At 33.2% G+C, this 19,866-nt stretch overlaps 1 protein-coding gene across 2 annotated transcripts in view; it reads right to left on the bottom strand.

The window, feature by feature from the left end:
- LOC115877495 (high affinity cGMP-specific 3',5'-cyclic phosphodiesterase 9A) overlaps positions 1-19,866 on the bottom strand; it is a 543,425-nt gene that overhangs the window by 19,754 nt on the left and 503,805 nt on the right. For both annotated transcript variants that reach the window (XM_030893689.1, XM_030893691.1), the window contains 2 exons: positions 15,103-15,340; positions 9,824-9,958 (listed from right to left, as the gene is read on the bottom strand). In XM_030893689.1, coding sequence (XP_030749549.1) covers positions 9,824-9,958; positions 15,103-15,340 — 373 coding nt within the window. The remainder of the gene's footprint in view (positions 1-9,823; positions 9,959-15,102; positions 15,341-19,866) is intronic.

Below are 19,866 nucleotides of genomic sequence, written 5' to 3' on the forward strand. Positions count from 1 at the left end.
ATTTGATATAATGTCATTTTATCAGAACGTCAACGGTTTTTGTACACGTATCTGTTAAAAAAAATAAAGTGTTCTCGAATAGTCGCATTTAAATATTTTCATTCTTTATTCTTTGTTTTTTTTTTGCTTCCGACGACGGAAAGAGATACACTTTCCGAAACGTTAAGCATTTTTTTGTTCATTAGGAAAATATGTTTATCAGTAAACCTAAGTGCTGACAATTAGTCTCCATTGGATTAACGCAGCAGTGTTTACAAAAAATAACTATTTTATTTTGCAGATTTTCTTGCAGTGGCGAAATACCCATATAAGAGACCCATTTTTTTGGAGAGATGAATCCGCCATATAGGTATAGACATTTATTATGATTTTATCACTGTCAAATGTATTTATCAAGTGTAAAAAAAATAGACTGTATATATTGATGTTTAAAAAAAATACTATAAATAGTTATGGAGAGAGTAATAAAAAAAATATTTTAAGGCAAACATATCATTTAAGTTTATAGATATCTAGATAATTAAAGCATAATATGAGTCTTGATGTCGTCCGTCGGTCTAACAGATTCGATTAAAATATCTGCTATATACCTACATAGCTATTGAGCAACACGGTTACTACAAAGATACCGTATGATCGTAAATAAACGGCGTTCAGTGACGGCTTGGAAATGACGAGCGATGACATTCCCCATATAATTTTCATTCTATCGTTGACACCGTTTTTTTTCGATCGTATGGTATAAAAAATAAAAGCCCGTACAAAGAAGGGTTTCATACCAGCTTAATAACAAAAATATATAATGACACTTACCATATAAACCTTATAATTAAGCTCTAATTAAATTTTATTATTATATAAAATAATTTTCATAACTGAATGGCTTATGATGCGCAATTCCTCCTTAATTATACATATATAGCTACAATTTAATAGTCTTTAATATTGAGTATAATTGTTCTTAAAAACTGAAAAAATAAGAGTAATTTCTATTAATTTTGTTGCAATATCGTTAAAAACTGTACTACGTTCAACTATCTGTCAAAGAAATCTATACGGATATAGTATAATCCTTTATCTTTAATTTCCTTCTTCATTTGTGTAAAAATACTTAGCCAGTTTTATATGTTTTATATAAAACTTTAAATGCCGAACGCTTATTTTGTTACTTTTTCGGACTAGTGAAATGGACTCTTAACAGTTTAAATAGTTTGGATACTGTGAAGGGAAATTAGAAACAATATGCCTACGCGTTGACAGACATGTGTAATTTTTAGTCGGCCGACTATTTAGTTGTATATAGCCTAAGGCATACGCTGACAAACAATACGCTACTAAAACAATTATCGCATACAAATATGCGATAATTGTTTTGAGTAGTGTATTCATCTAGAATATTTGCAGTATGAAATGAAAGGCAAAAAGCGTATAGCAGCATGTTTTGGTTATAAAACCTACAAAATATTCAAAAATGCTACGAATAAAAGAAAAAAAAATAATCACTTTTAGTGGATAAAAGGGGTACCCACTGCTTTTGTTGCAGATAATAAATTTCTCGAAAAAATCCTATATGGGTATTTCGCCATCGCAAGAAAATTTGTCAGAGGTGAGGTTTACAGATATACAAATTTGCCTAACGAGCAAAAAAATGCTTAACGTTTCGGAAAGTTTATCTCTTTCCGTCGTCGGAACCGTTTGACAAATTTTCTTGCAGTGGCAAAATACCCATAGAGGATTTTTTGGAGAGATGAATCCGCCACATAGGTATAGACATTTTTTAAAATATTAAATTGATCTGCATCAGAAGTTCTCCTAATAAAAGATAAAAACGATATAAACTATAATAAAGATAGTGTCCAAACATCCGCCAAATCACGTCATTGCGCCCACAAGTCGGCCTATGCCTATGCGAGTCTACCAATTAATATAAATTTCCTGCGGGGCTAGAAAACTGCAAATTTATCGCGGCACTCGGTTCCGCCATTACACCAATCGATAGGCGATCGGGGACCGGCACGGCCGCATCGCAGATTTATGGCTAAACTATTTAACGGTCGGCGATGGTCGGCCAAATATCGGACCGGTGTTTGTTCGAACATTATTCATATTGAACGCGGTAAAATTTTGTAAAATCTGATTCCACGTAAATGTCCACTAAATAATTGAATTTAGAATTTTGTTTGACTTCTCTACTATATTTCTTATCAATTAAACTTTTAGTTACGCAATCGAAGGCGTGATTTGTAAATTCATTGTTGCCAACCATGGCCATGTTTGGGGTCGTGCTGACTAACTGTAATTTAAATTTCGCGCCGGGGATTCAGGTGGTAGCTTTGCTATAAAAATGTCATTGGTTGCATTTATTTATTTATTTCCTGACATTGTCATTCATTCTGAAACTTTAGTTTTAAATTACGAGTTTTTGGTTTAAATAAATAGTGCTGTGATACTTTAAGCTTGAAAATGTTTACTAGAAGATCTTGCTGTCGAACATTGTTCATAATAGCACTAAAAACCTAAAAGGCTCATGGCTTGATTGGTTATCTTTCTCCATTTGTTTCTGTCTTTCACCTTTATTCTCCACCCATCCACTCTTATCCTTCTCAAGTCCTCTTCAACATCCTTTTTCCATCTGGGTCTAGGTCTACCCCTCCTTTTCTTTCCACCTATTTCACGTTTCATTCTCATACTAAGAATTCTTGCTTCAGTCATTCTTTCAATGTGTCCCAGCCACATCTCAGCCTTTGTGCTTTTGCTACTCCCGTTATACTCGGTGCCCGATATAGTTGCTTTAATTCTTCGTTTGTTCTTCTGGTCCATATGTTGTCTATCTTCTTTCCTCCAAAAATCTTCCTCAGTATTTTTCTTTCCCAAATCTCTAGCCTTGAACTTTCCGTTGCATTGAATGTCCACGTTTCACATCCGAGAAGCTGTGCACATTGTATTTCATATATTTGGCAACGTTTTTACTCTTCCCTCTTTGTTCAGTATATTATAAATGCATTGTACTCTTCTTACATATGGAAATCTGGACCCAAACCCAAACCTAGCCGACCCTAGTATATTACTAGAATATTGCAGTAAAATCAAAATGAGGGAGAGCATATAGCAGAACGTTCTAGCTTGAAACCTAAGGGAAGAGAAAATATTCAGAAGTGCTGCTAATAAAATTAAAGTATCGAGGATGACTCAATCTTTGATAAGGGTGATGCCAATAGGGTAGGTATAAAAACAGTTTAGCATTGTCACAGCTCTATTAATTTTCACTTTGATGCTAAAATAGTGTCCAAACACCGGCAAAATCACGCCACTGCGCCCACAAGTCGGACTATGCATATGCGAGTCTGCCAATTAATATAAATTTCCTGCGGGGATAGAAAACTGCAAATTTATGGCGGCACTCGGTTCTGCCATTACGCCAATCGATAGGCGATCGGGGACCGGATCGGCCGCACCGCAGATTTATGGCTAAACTATTTAACGGTCGTCGATGGTCGGCCAAATGTCGGACCGGTGTTTGTTCGAACATTATTCAGATTGAATGCGGTAAAATTTTGTAAAATCTGATTCCGCGTAAATGTCCACTAAATAATTGAATTTAGAAATTTTTTTGATTCTACTATATTTCATATCAATTAAACTTTTAGTTACGTAATCGAGTTACGTAGACGAGAGCCTGTACCTCTACGCCACCGGGCACCTTAAATAAATTGATTATAAATATATAAATTGTTATTATTTACATCAACAAAACTCACCTTCTTAACAGCACTAAAGGGACATAAAGGGCCATTACTACCGCTTTCCCGTTCAAAACGTTCTAATAAAGTTACAATGAGTTTTTACGGATATTAAGATATTAATCTTGTACACTTCGCACTAAAAGAGGTTCTAAAAAGAACAATGTTCGACTGCAAGGTCTGCTAGTAAACATTTTTAAGCCTAAATTATCACAACACTATTTATTTAAACCAAAAACTCGTAATTTAAAGTGTCAAAACAAATGACAATGTCAGGAAATAAATAAATAAATGCGGCGACTTGACATTTTTTACAGCTCTGCTTCCACCTGAATCCCCAGCGGTAAATTTAGATTCCACTTATTCAGCACGGCGCCGGCGCACAGTGGATCGAGGTATAGGGATATAGCGGTCATAAATAGAAAAAAATACTTTAATAAATAATTTGTAGCCCTGCTGCTTTACTTATGGCGAAAAGAAAAATATCTCTAGATTTTTCTATAATTTTAATTGAATTTTAGCAAAACGCCGCGCGCCTGTCTAATTATGACTGCAAAAATTATTTTTTTTTGTAAAGTGTGTCACTTAATAATATAATATCGGTAAAGGTACACACCTGTAGATTTACCGTTATCGCTTAATAATGACTCCTGGTGAACTCCAAAAAATGTTTTTCTTACATTAACAGCCCCACGCCCCCTCCTTTAAAGGGTGAACGTGGGGGATGGGTTTCGGGAAATGTTTGAATAGGGTGAGCAAGTGAAAGGTGAAAGAGATAAGTTTATAAATTCTTTAAAAATCACTTCTTGTATCACTAGCTGTTTGTTTAGATCTTTCTTAATAAAAAAAATCAAGTAGTTCCCCCCCTCAAAAAATAAAATAACAAGATACTAATTTAACAATGGTATGTAAAAAATATATTATATGCGTGCAGACGAAGAAGTGTTTATAATTTAATTATGTTTCTAAAAAAGTTTTATTTTGTAAATCAAGTGATTTCGATGCTTAAAAGAAACTTTAAACAATACTAAGATAAACCCGAGGGGTAAACCGCAGAGGAATTATGGTGTACACTATGAAGGAATTCTACAGGAATTCCAAGGAATTACGAGGAATTCCAAGGAATTCCATAGGAATTACTAGGAATTCCAATTATTTCCGTAAGAATTCCAATGAATTCCAAGGAATTCCTTAGAAATTTAGAGGAATTCCACAGGAATTAAGAGGAATTACAAGCAACTTTATAAAAATTAACGAACATTAGTAAACCATGAATACTATAATAGGTAGTACTAAATTTAAAGAAAAACGTTTTGCAGGCGATTTTTACTATCCGTTTTTTCGTTTCGCTTCCAAAATTTCCTAATATCAAATATCTACAGGTTAGATATTCTTTTAATTTAATATTGTACCCTCGATTATATATCTAAAATATTTTCCAATAGTACGGCCGAACCACCCCCGAGAGATCTAGTTATAACGTTCCCTGATTTCGCCATTTTAAAGAAATCCTCATAAGATTTTTTTATTCAGTACTCCAGAAAGTGTAAAGTTGATTTTTTCATTTCCTCGGAATAATACCTAGGTATATACTATAGGAAAATTAATACAACTTTAGGTGCACTTCATCAATGATACCATGCGTAATCTTATGGAATTTACTGGTGATCGTATTATGACGTGCAACTGAAGTTTTATTAATTTCCTTTCCTATAGATACGAGTATAACTAGGTACCTCTCATTTTCAAAAAATCCCGAGAAAAATTAATTTTAATAAGTAAGTGCCGACATATTTCCAGTATTTTTACCTCATGATCCCCTATTGGTACTAAAATTTAACTAAAAAAACGTAAATCTCGTAATAGTACTTTTTATTGTTAGATCTAGTACTTATAGAGACATTAGACATTTATAAAAATCACCAGAAAATTCATAGCGGAACTGCGAAACCGAGGTGGCAACGCTGGTTAGACTGAAAGAGTTACCGAGTTCGTACCAAGGAATTCCAAGGAAGACCTTGAATGATTGACCTTGACCTTGAAGACCAGGAATTCCAAGGAATTCCGAAGGAATTACGAGGAATTCTGAGGAATTATTTGAGTAAAAGGAATTACGGTGTACACTTTTCCCTCTGCGGTTTACCCCTCGGATAAACCTAAAGAAATATAAAATTAAAAAAATATATATTTCACAAAACAAAAAACTAAACCACCATTACAACTCTGAACGTAAAAGTGGAAAATAATATTTATGTAAGAAAACATATTCTCAACCAACTCAGTAATATGTTCTATAAAAGGAGTTCTTTGGCTTCATCATCCAGCTCTAAACATTCACTTTTCTTCTACATATGCCGAAATGCAGCCAAATAAGGGTCAGAGGATATCAGGAGACAGTTAAAACATCTTGATTTGTGGCATAACGTGAACATTTTCGACTATTGTCTTTTCTGAAAAAACGCAACTTAAAATTGTGTTGCGGTCTATTGAGAAACACCGACTTCTTCAAATAAATATATCGCATGAATAGGCAGAATTCGGCAGACCATTTTTTGTTTATAAACAAATACATTCCTCAAACAACATTATTTGCGATAAGAGGAAACGTCGATAAGCGTCGATAGTATTTTTTTGGTATTTTGAAAACTATGAAAATATGGATAAAAACGACGTTTAAAAAAACATGAAAAATTAATACATAATAATAATTTCAGAACTTTCTTAGTAATAGTCCAAAAGTAGAGAAAACCTTTTCTTTAAAATATAAAAAATAATAATCATCTCGGGGTTTTAAAGCCTCCAGAAATATTTAGATTCTTATTTGCTATCACTCAGCGAAATAAAGAGACAATTAAATGTGACGTGTTTAAGAGAAAAAAAACATGGTTACAAATTTTATTCAAAAAATTTATTGTTGTTTTTTTTAAACCAATGCTACTACTATTCAAAAAGATTAACAGTGTGTCATATAGTTTAATTTTTCTAACATCACTTATGGCCGCTCTTTAACATATGCAAGAACCACTGTGCGGCGCCGAATATGTCCATGGTTGGCAACAATTAATTTAAAAATCGCGCCCTCGATGACGTAACTAAAAGTTTATTTGATATGAACCGTAGCTTCAAGTTCTATTCTTATCATTAATAAATTTTTCATAATTAAATATTTTACGATACGCAATTATTCATATGTAAATATTTCTATAAAATACTCGTGTGGTGTGTCACAGTGTTAGTTACCATACCCCTCCGAAACGATTTAACCGATTTTGATGAAATTTTATATGTATATTCAGTAGGTCTGAGAATAGGTTGTTATCTATTTTTTTATACCCCTAAGTGATAAGGGTGTTCCACCCCAAATTTTTTTAAATTTTTTGGACCTTTTTTATGATATGGCATTAAAAAATTACATACATTGCTTAAAAAAAATTAAAAAATGACGGCTACATTTTACACATACAACCCTAAATTTTCACCCTTCTACCACCAACCCGTACTTTTTAATAGCGATATTAGTAATTCAATAGTTTTCAACCCCATGAATAAGAATGACGTTTTTTTAAGGTATTTTTCGTAAAAAAAATTTGGAAATTTTTTTAGTTTTAAGTTAAAAAAAACATAATTTCTTGATAATATGTCAACATAGGCAGTAAATTAAATTTACAAGAAAGTTTTCATTAAAACAAAAATGTGATAAATAAAAACACTATAATTTATAACAATTAAACTTCTAGTCACGTGATTAAGCTTGACCGGCACAGCGTTGCCCACTTTAACATATTTTCCTTTAATTTATTAATAATGCCTTAAGGGGCATAAAGGGCCATTACTACCGCTTTCCCGTTCAAAATATTCTAATAAAGTTACGATGAGTTTTTTGCATTGGCTATTAAGCTCTATCTTAAACACTCTCTAAAAAGGATAATGTTCGACTGCAAGGTCTGCTAGTAAAGAATTTTAAGCTTAAAGCAACACAAGTCATTTAAATCAAAAACTCGTAATACAAATCTAAAACGTCTAAACGAATGACAATGTCAGGAATATATAAATAAATGTAGCACCTTAACTTTTTCTACAGCAGAGCTACCACCTGAATCCCCAGCGGAAAATTTAAATTCCGGTTAGTCAGCCCGGCGCCCAATATGATCATGGTTGGCAACAGTGAATTAAAAATCGCGCCCTTGATTACGTAACTAAAAGTTTAATTGGTATCTTATAGTATATAAAATACCCAAGTTTATAAATACTAATTGTAAAATAAAAAAAAACGGTCTTTCATTTGTAATAAAGTTCAAAATACCAAGTTGTCTAGCCTGGTGTTCTAAAATTAGAAATTGTATCGTAAACAACGAAATAATATAATCAAAATATAAAAGCAGCGACTGTGCTCTATCTTATAGGCTAAACTCCTTGCGGGCATTAGTGGAAAAACGAAAATATATCTTTTAAAGGCTCGGAAAACTTCAGACACTATTGAAGCCAATTACGGATCCTTTTTATTTTTCGTACAAAGCTAATGGTTTCGATTCGATTTTGAAAAGCAGTTTGTTGGTATTGGCACTCGGCTAAGTACCCTCGAGTTCGGATTGAAAGAAAATCCATTATTTTATGAGGAAATCTCTTAAGAAAATTGCGGTATTAAGTGGGATTTCTGCGAGAAAAAGATAGCGAAAGAATTGTTAATGGAAATAATTGTTGATTAACAGCAGGGGATAATTTTAGAATTCAACAATATAATGATAATAGCAAAATACAAGAGCCCCTCGTTTTATGCGGGGATTACGTAAAGGTGTGTTCACACCGGTTGCGCCGCTCCGCGCCGTGCCGCGCAAATAATTTTTTTAACATATACTTTTGTGCGCGCTAAAAAAAATACACTTCAAAAGTACAGGTTAAAAAACCCACCTTAATAAATAAATACAGAGGGTGGTCCGAACTCCGGCCGTATTCCGGAAACTTCGGCAGCATATTCTGCAGATAAAAATAAGTAAAAAAGTTCCTATAAACGTATGTCCTAAAATGTGTCTAGTCATCTACATGTGTTTTCACTGCTGTGAATAGTCATACATTTTCGTCCGTACATATAAAAAACTACCCAGTGAAAAACTATACATTTCCGTGATTTTCTTACGTAAAAAATGTCTCTTGGTAAAAATCGCTACGAACAACCGTTCTCAAGATATTTAGCATGGAAATAGTCATTACATGTCATTATTGACAAAAAATAAATATGTTGAGTAGGTAGTTATTTAAAGGAATCTCAAGCAAAATCAGAACTTTCTAGTTTGGGATTAAATATTGGTTCGTGTACTGGTTGTACTATTAATGTTAATATTGTAAATAATAACTAGAATATGCATTAGTGTTAAGTTTGATATTTGTTATTTGTTTACTCTTGAATATTTCGAAATAAAAAATTACTTATGATTTAGTTCTTCATTTTCCACAAAATCAAAATTCCAAAATCCCATATAATTTACATGCAGTGTGTGAAATAGGCATTTCGCGCATTACTTCGCGCACCGTGTCATGGTAACATAGGAAAATGAAAAAAAGTGTCACTTCGCACATTGCTATCAATTCGCGGACCTTGTAATTTTTTGACGTTTGTAGAAAAATGACATTTATCTCTATCTGTGTGATTTCTTTATATCGCCGGCTTAAGGACGAAAAGACGTATCTCAATTTTTACTACTTTTTAGGAGAGCTAATTCTAATTATTTATTAATTTTAGTATTTGAGATAGGGCAAATGTTTAAATTAATATCAAATCAAACAGGTGTTTTTGTGGTAATATTGAGATACGCCAATGACCGTGTCATTAAACTGATATACCGAAATTGCCAAAAATCGTGATAGGCCCTTTAGTCATATAGCCGACTATGTTTTGTTCTCAAGCTGTTGATTCCTAAGCTCATCGGTCTGAATGGCGCTATACAGGGTGACATCAATTTTTCCTTATAGACTAATTAGCAAAAAAATAATGCAATATTAATAATAGTATTAGAACTACTTATTAGATCATAACATTTATATTTTGCCCAAAAAAAACACAGGTGCTAACTCGAAACAAAACTTACCTTGGCATTAATTTGGTATATGTTGTTATAACCGGGATGATCGAGATCGTGGCAAATACAGGAAGTAAGGAGTATAAGCACTTCCAAATCACCAATTTTCGATGGAAGATCTACACTGCAGGAAATTGCGTAGAGCTGAAGCAATAAAAAAAACAAAATTACTGAGTTAAAACATAATCTGCACAGAAAATCAGCAAATTAGCAATAATTTATAAGTTAATTAATACCAACATAACAATTTTTAGTATTAAATTACTGCAAAAATGCATCCACTGAATTTACTTTTTTGCTACGCATCTTTAATTGTAACATTTTCTATAGGTACATTTTTCCAGAAATAAAGAATTCACCTTATATAGGCACATATAAATTACAATTTCCCTTTTTTTTCCACCAAAGAGAAAAAGTTAATATCCCTTTATTACCTGGTCGTTATATAAAAACCGCCTTGAAAATATATACATTTTCTTCAACGATAAAAACGCTATAAAGGGAATAATAGAGACAAAAGGATGTTAAAAAATTTAGGTCAATTTTCTTCTGCGTTTCGCCGCAAAAGAAAAAAGAACGAATGCGTATAATACCAATAATATTTTTCTTTTCAATTTGCAGGGGTTTTTCTTATATAGGGTGATCCACTATAAAGAAAAATTATAATACAGATATTCTTATAAAGAATGTCTGAATATTAAACTTTTTTTATATGTATATTAAACGATTGATTCATCTTTTATTGGAGTTTATAATGTCAAAAAGTACTTTGTAAATGAGCTGTTAATTTCGTCAGGCAGTTTGAGATTTTTCTTCCAATAAAAGAGATTAAATTACATACCTAGGGTGTTTCAAAAAACATAAGCCCTGTTTTATGTAAAAATATAATATATTTTTATATCAACATGGGTCGGATTCCGCTTTCGTAGCTGCAGGGGGTTGAAGTATTTTTTTTTTCGATATATTGGATACAATTTGATTTTCAAATGTTTCTAGAGATTCGAATAAAATTTTGAGAGCAAAAGTTATTATAATTGCGACATATTTTAATGGTAAAAAGTGTCCACAAATTCACCACGGACGTGCATATGCGTTATCACTGAAGATTTTTCTAAAAAAAACATGTACGCCACTGACTTTTTATCTCTTGTTAGCAAAATCCTGTAGGTCGTTTAATGCTGATTAAGAATCTGCTCTGAATAGAATGACATATCATATGTCAACTTTTGACATTTTTGAATATGATTTATTTAAAATTGCAACATGCGTCATATCTTTGAATAAGAAGACTAAGGAAGGAGCATATCAAAAATCTTAGGTACACCGCGATGGGCCTCAAATATGGCCGACTTAAATTCCGGTTTATCAGTGTCGTCCTAATTTTATTTAAAAAATGTAAAACTATGATGTAGGGTAGACGTGGGCTAGACTCAATAATTTGTTGTTTTATTTTACGTTGTGAATAAATGTTGGTAGTTATTAAAATTGTTATAAAAATATATAATTCTAATAAAAATAGATAAGTTATAATAAGTATTTATTAACACAAACATCCGATACGCTACTGAAGCAGGTAAGTCAAATTAACGTATCTAAATTCTTTGACATCTAATCTTTGACAAGTAATAAATAAAAGCAAAAATGCAAAAAAAAATATATAATTTAGTTAATTTAAGTGAATTTCATAAATGATCGGTTTACTACACGTATGTATATTATATAGTCACTTACTAGCGAAAAGTTGTTCCATTATTTCACTCAATTTTTGCCGAGATCTACCGCACGCTACACAACCAACTATTTTAGACACTTTTTCGATAAATCGCGATAGTGTCACTGTGAATTTAAGTTCTGCCACAATTTCCATCTAGATTTACTACCTTTATACAACTATCAGTAGTAGAATAAATAATAAATAACATGAAATAAGCTCCGTAAAGACTGACAAATCCACAAAATTTCAAATCAAATTCAAATGTGTCAAATGAATCGTCAAACAGAATTGTCAAGGATCCCCACCCTAGAGAGCTTTTATGGTGGCTTTTCCGCCAACCATGCATGAATACATGGATAGCATTATGCTCCTTCCTTAGTCTTCTTATTCAAAGCGTCATATCATATCGACAATTGACTCGAAATATCAAGTGTGTAGTACCAAATTATTCGTAAAAAAATTCCAAAATTTCTTCCAAATATGCTAATGCCACTCTCGTTCTACACTCAGATGCAAAAAAACGCAACGGAGTAATTTTGGTCAAATTTTTTTAAGGTGTTACATTTTTGTTATTTTTTGCCTTATTTTCATGAATTTTTTAGCAAGTTGTAGATAATTATATCAAATTTAATTCGTAAACTCAGTTTTTTTATAAATTTTAATATTTGGCATATTATACAGCGTTAATCGAGAGGTTGTTTTTTTACCCTGACTTTAAAACACCCTGTGCGATAATTTCGTGTGTAATTTCGCAATTTTCCTAAAATATAATTTTATAGTCAGAACCATGCCTCATGAGTAGTTTGTTTTTTGGATCATGTCAATACATGCTTTGCTTAATTTTTTAGAGCGAAATGAACTTGCCACCAACAATTTGCAATTTTTACAATTAGAAGACATTGCTGCAAGAACGAGGTAAGTCCACTTTTTAGCAAAAAAGAGATTTTGCCACCATTAAATACAATTTGGCAAGCCCGATCGATTGGTCCAAGAACGATATATGTAAGTGCATACCTGATAGCCTAAACCGAGTTTTGGACTTACCTCTTCCGAAGCAGCTTGTTGCAAGACGAGGCAAGTCCGTACTTACGTCGTTTTTGCACCAAGCACTCGTTACCCGGCCACAGTGTTTTTCCTTGCGACCGCTCATTCGGAAGGTCTGAAAAATACATGCGTAGAGTACACTTTACAAGAACACATTAGGCATCTAGAGAAATCCTCCAAGACATGTGTGACGATTGAAGTGACTCAAGAGATGATTCTTAACTATGTCTCTGTTCTCGGAAGGTATTTTAAAAAAGCGGCTGTCGATAAAAATAAACAAAAATTTGCCATTTCAAAACAAAAACTATTTCAGTATGATTCTGAAACACCAGAAATTCAATGCAGCCAGTCCACTGGTATTCCAATATATTCAAATTTTGATATCCGGCAGAAGGGTACCTGCTTTCCAATCTCACTCCAATCTTAGAAAATAAAGCTTATGACGGCCACTTTACCCTAAAGAAGGTCAAGTATGACAATGACATTGGCCACCAAATATGTATCTGAAGACTGTATGCCTTACTACAGAAATTTAATAAACCCTGCATCAACGTCACAAAATGCAAATCAATAAGAAACCGATTATACCGACGCGACGACAACAGTGGATCAGAAGACTTTTGTACCTAAACCTACTATTTCATTAATCATGTTAAATAAAACATCAAAAACCATTAATTTTGATCATATTTCTTTTAACCCTGGCAGCTATGGCGCAGAAAAATATATCTGCGACTAGTTTTGGCTATTTTTTCCTATATTTGGTAGGCATTTTTCCCATTTTTGGTGCATGAACGAGGTAAGTCCAACCTAAAACTGCTAATATTTCACGTATTTCAAATCTTTTTATATTTTTTGAAGGAGTATCTCCTAATTATACCTAAAAAGAATATAATGTAAGATAAAAAACTTTCTAAAAAGAATTTTGAAAACGCTAGGAAGTTTTTTTTGATTATCTTAAAAACATAAAAAATGGACTTACCTCCGTTCTTGCTGCAATGTCTTCAAAATTATCATTTATTTTTGAAGTTATTTTTCAATGTGACAAGCCGGCTTTAGTGATTATTGCGAACTATATACTACTATGAACTGTCCATCATGTTCGACGAGTGGGAAATGCTTGGCAGGACGGTTAAAGATTGCGAAGCCGTACCAGCTTCATTAAATGAACTTCGCTTGGTTCTTAAAGAAGGATGACGTATACAGGCAGTTAAAGGAGCCAAGGGAGGCAACACAAAGTATTAGGGTATTTGTTACATTTTTTTTCTGTTTGTATACTTGAATATTACAGATGTTTTCTTTCATAGGTATCGTTAGTTCTTTTATCTTTATGAATATTTATTAAAACCAGGACAGTATCGTTAGTCTTTAACGTTTTTTTTAAATTTAGTATAGAGTATTCAATGCAGCGTAGTGTGATGTTATGAGATAATAGTCACCAAAACCATCTCGTCATATTAAAAAATTACATCCAAAGTAAGAATAATTGAAAAAAAATGCAAATTGATAGCAATCAGTTCATTTCGCTCTTAAAAAATAACCAAAGCATGTTTTGACATGAATCAAAAAACAAAATGCTCAGAAGTCATGGTTCTGACCATAAAATTATATTTTAGAAATATATACGTACGAAATTATTGCACACGGTGTTTTAAAGTTAGGGTAAAAAAAAACAACACCTTTAACCCTGTATAATATGCCAAATACTAAAGTTTATAAATAACTTAGTTAATTAACGAATTAAAGTTGATATAATTATATACAGCTTGCTAAAAATTCATGAAAATAGGGATAAAAATGACAAAAATATAAAACTTTAAAAATTTGACTAAAAATTTCTCCGTTGCGTTTTTTTGCATCTCAGTGTATTTAAAAAAATTGAGATATGATTAAAAATACGATTTACAGTGCTTTCAGATGGAGCGAAGCATCCAAGCGGAGCGTCCGTTGTGTTTTTTCAAGATAGCTGTCGGACGAAATCATCCGGACGGAGCATACGCGACTCATGTGAAGTTGTTGATATAAACTCATGGAACCTTGCTCGAAGACGCGGACGGCCCGCTCCATCTGCTAAGGATCTTTTAACCGTTAAAATTTAAATTACATCTATTTTTCCAAGTCTCCTTTATTAAAAATTAGTGTTTTTAACAAAGTAATGACACTCTAGATTGAAATTTAAAATACAATTTCTTAAGCCAAAATCTCAAAAGTTGACATATGATGTCATTCTATTCAGAGTGTCATTTTCTAACGAATAAAGTAGAAATAAATCAAGGTTGCCATTTAAAAATTAAAAGTTGTAGCAAAGGTTGTAGTCATTTCCGGTGAAAAAGGACGGGGCCGAAAAGAATTGAATACGTCAATCAATCCTAATTTATGTCTATACTAACATACCGAACCTCGTTTATTTATCTGAAAAAATAAAAAAGTTATAGGGGTGAGCCACTTTTGAAACGCACTCGGTATACGAAATGTGAGTTTAGACGGATTTCGACATTTCTTAATGGCAAATAAACCGATCTATACTCACCATTTGAGCGACGCAGAAGCAATGCCGGAAATTGTGGAAGGGTACCTCGTTATAATTCTTGTAAACTTCGTATAAAAAATTCCTAAGCGTAGCGATGTCGATGGCGAACTTGGAACAGAAGTCGTTCTCCAGGTACATCTGCTGGAGCAGGAGCAGCAGTTCTTCGTCTTCCCAGGGTCGGGCGTCGAACGTGGGCATTCGCAGCCATTGGCTGATGGCGTCTGACACTTGTGCGTCGCTGAAAAAAAAATATCATGGAAAATGTACCCTAGCACTAGGACCTTATACAGAGTGTTTAAAAAAAATGTGCTATCTCTCGTGGGAAGATTATATTATATATGTCGCAGGCGTATCGAATAACTCGACTTTCTGCAAAAATACTAGGCATATTATAAATCGCCGGCATTTTTAACAAAAGGAAGAAGTTGTATAAAGTGCCTATCTGTTTCCAGTCGCTTCGCAAAATGCCTAGTGAGAATTAGGCATATTAAAGAATGACGATATTTGATGTACAGGGTGTCCCACTAAGAATAGCTCTCGGCTGTATCTTGGAAAGTATTAGTCGTAGAGCTTGCGGACAAAAATATTTATAACTAAAGAGAGCATAAGAAATTGCTGTAAATTATTTTCAAGTTTGTAGAGCTACTGCTATTAAAAATAAGAAAAAGAAATTTTTACACAATTTTGCCTAGATAACGGATACTATAAATTATAGATTCATAATCTTCAGTAAATTTTGCATAATTTTTGTTATAACCATTTTCCCCTATCAGCCAAAATAAAGTGGTGGGGGAAGGTTAGATCTATTTTTATTTAAACATTAATAACTCCGGACTGGATGAACGGAATCTAACAAATGGGGGCTCGTTTGAAAGAGCGTTTCTTAGGGTACGAACATAGTGGACGCAGGTTTCTGCTTTCCGGCAACCAGCGCCGTCTCTGGGGACCTATTCTTGACCACTCGCATCTTCAAATATCGCTCGCATCTCGCATCTCCTAAAAAGCCATATAACAATACACAGATGCGTAATTTTGCGTACATGCATCACGTGTATTGTATATGGCTATTTCGGAGATGCGAGAAGGGTTCGGAAGTAGATAATTAAGAGGAAATTTACCTGATTAACTAACCTAACCTAACCATATTCAAACGCCGCGCCCGCCGGTCTTGGTATTTGGTCTATAAACCTGGCCAAAAGTGATATTTTTTTATTTTCATTTTTTATCTTAACTGAATACAAATCTATAAATACTAAATGTAAGCACGTTTATTAGCTTTTTTTAAGTCGTAAGTCTACTATCAAATAAATAATATATTTCAGTTATAAGTATGAATTATCTTGAGTGTATTCTGAATATTTCTAAGATTATAAAATAGTGGAATTGTTTCTAGTGCTTTTTTTGCAAATTGTTTATAATAACTGTCATGAGGGATACAGAGCCAGCTGGCAAGTCCTGTTTTATGCCATATTTTTTATTTTGAAACGTTTCCTTCTATTCTATTGCTTTATAATGTTATATATTTAAAACATCAGAGGCATTTTTATAAGGTGTAAGACTATTCGGCAATATTCCGCATGGAAATTAGTATCCGTTCAATGCTTAAAGTCTCCAGCTTTGGAATATGTACAGAAATCTTGCCAATATTTGCCACTGCCAAAAAAAAACATTGATTTAAATAGATTCTTAAAGGAAATAGTCTTTACCCTATAACACCCATCCTCGCTCAAATATCGTCTATAATATACAAATTACTTTCTTGTTCTAGCATCCTCATCCAATTGCTTGGTTTTGCACAGAATGGCCCTATTTGATCGGTGGAAAGGGTTTCAGAGTAGAGGAAAAAATATTGTGTAGGAAAAACAAAATGGGGTTCCATATTAGCCCCTCTCCTCTAATAATTAATATTACTAGCAAAAAAGCAAAAAATCATAAAACATAATTTTGGTCAACTTTTAGTTCTTAATACCCTCTGTGCGCCGCGCCGTCGGCGCGTGCAAAAGCAGAAATAAATAAATGTTCGTTCCGGTAAAAGAACGCCGATGAACGCTGGTTGACGGCGCCTACCTGCTTTCACTGTGAACTAGCCGATTTGATAACACGCTTTAATTTTCCAAGGTTATAAGCGCGAGGCGGCCGGCGCGGCGCTACTATGTACCCATATACAGGGTATCCCAGAAATACGTGCAAGTATTTTAACTTAACTGGTAGTATAGTTCAACCCCAGAAATACGCCTATGAGGTTTTTTTCTAAATAATTTTTTTTGGAAAATTCGGAACTTTTTGAAAATTTTTTGCAATTTTTTTTAGTTTTTATTTAAAAAAAATAATTTCTTGATAATATGGCAACATAGGTAGTAGATTAAATTAACAAGAAAGAAACTCCAGAAAAGATCCAGTGGTTCTCAAACAAATCTCGAAGTATTGGAAAGAATGTGTAAGGACCAAGAACTATTGACTACAATAAAACGACGGAAAGCAGAATATTTTGGTCATATTTTTCGAAATAACAAATATAGTTTCCTACAGCTGATCGTTGAGGGAAAGGTTGAAGGACCACGGGGCATCGGGCGTAAACGGTTTTCCTGGTTGCGGAATTTGCGCCAGTGATATAGGAGAAGACAGTACAATTATCCGGTTGGCTCAACACAGGGAGGAATTCCAATTGATGGTCGCCAACCTCCGATGAGGAGAAGGCACATGAAGAAGAAGGTTCTCAAAATTTTAGCAAAAAATCGGTTTTTTTTTAAATTTTCAAAGTAAAATAACTTCGTTATTTTGGACTTATTTGAAAAACGATAAAGAGAAAATATGTTTCTTTTATTGAGATCTACCACCCTTTAAAATACTTGCACTTATTTCTGGGATACCCTGTTTATAACAATACACGTGATGCGTATACGCAAAGTTGCGAACGATGTCAAGAATAGGTACCCAGATTGGCGCCGACTACCAGTAAGCGGTAAACCTGCTTGCACTGTGTTCGCAGACTTACTCTATATTATAGCGTATAAACAATAATAATAAGCTGTTCAATGTAGACGCTAGGGGGCGCTGTCTTACAATTTAACAAACATTGCGCGTTTTTTCAAAAAAATTAAATGCAACAGTATATATAATTTTAACTGATAGTAAAGAGTAAAAAAAGTTTAAAAAGTCAGCGAAAACCGCATCTTGATATCCTCTTTCAAACCGAAGATATTAGCAAAAATATTATAAATACGAAAATATTAAGCCCTTAATTACCTTATTTTTTTAGTACGGTTACAGTAGTAGTAAGAAAAAATAAGATAGAAACGATTAGTTTTATTCTAAAATCGACAATATACCAGAATACAATAATACCAGATATATTAATATATCAATGACAGTGAATAATTAATATATCAATGACAGTGAATAAGAAACGACGCCTCAGTGAAGTCATGGTAGACTTTGGAAAAAAGATGCTTATGACGTAATAGTATAAACGTCAAAGAGTTATTAAATCAATATTTTGATACTCTTAGCAGCGTTTTTTCTCTTTTGAAGAAAGACATTTTTAGAAAAGCAATCAAAAGATAAAAAATGCTGCTGAGACTATTAAATTGTTGATATAATGATATTTTGAGTTTAAACTATCTCTTTAAAAGCAACTTTTTTCCAAAGCCCACCATGAATTCACTGAGGCGTCGCGTCGTTTCTTAGTAACTTTCATTGATATCTTAATTATTAGATATTAACATACCTAGCTTTATGGTATTCTGGTACATTGTCGATTTTTTGAATGAAAAAATCTTTTCTATCTTATTTTTTATTAGAATGGTCATAATCAAGAGAGCTAGGGATACCGTGTTAGAAAAATAAGGTAATTAAGGGCTTATTTTTTTGTATTTATTATAATTTTGCTAATAACTTTGGTTTGAAAAAAGATATCAAGATGGGGTTTTCGCTGAATTTTTAAACTTTTATTACTATTTAGTATCAGCTAAAATTACATATACTATCGCATTTAACTTTTTCGAAAAAACGCGTAATATTTGTTAAATTGTAAGACAGCGCTCCCTAGCCTTGTATTCTCGATTCTCGTGATCACGACATGCCACACGGTGTTACTCTTGTGCGTGGATGAACGTGGCGAGTAATCCTCGAGGATCGAAAAAAATCCTCGTACCAAGGATTTGAATACTCGCGTGACCGAGTATTTTTCTTCTTAAGTATTATTCTTTCTCAAGAAGGAGCATTCATTTTGGGGGTGCACGTATTAACCTAACCGCCTTACTCTATTGCATAAACAATCGTGAAAACTTTATCAAAATAAAAAAAAATCGGCACGCAGTATAGACATATTTATCAAACTATCTATATTTCTATACAGATATCGAAAATTACTTTATCCAAATAAAAAAAATCGGCACCCAGTACAGACATATTTATCAAACTATCTGTATTTCTCTATAGATATCGAAAATTACACGTTTAATCGCTCGAAACATTCTTTTTCGCTCCAGCCAATCGGTCGTTATTGGCCCGGCGAATAAAAACATTCCTTCCAATCCGTTCGGGAGCCATTGCCCGTAAACAAAACCACTCCACTCGATTGCCCGAACAAATTGAAAATGACGAAGATAAATTGACTTGTTCCTAGTCGAGCGTTTCATCATTACTTTGAAATTTTTCATTCGGTCCGATCGGATTGCTCGATCGGGTCTCAATATATTTACCTTTAGAAAACAGGGACTAAATAGAAAGTTCAAAATTGTTTAAGCCTGACTTATTTCTAGT

The sequence above is a fragment of the Sitophilus oryzae genome, unplaced genomic scaffold (genome assembly GCF_002938485.1).
Source record: "Sitophilus oryzae breed Bouriz unplaced genomic scaffold, Soryzae_2.0 scaffold_1494_pilon_pilon, whole genome shotgun sequence".
Lineage (NCBI taxonomy): Eukaryota > Metazoa > Arthropoda > Insecta > Coleoptera > Curculionidae > Sitophilus > Sitophilus oryzae.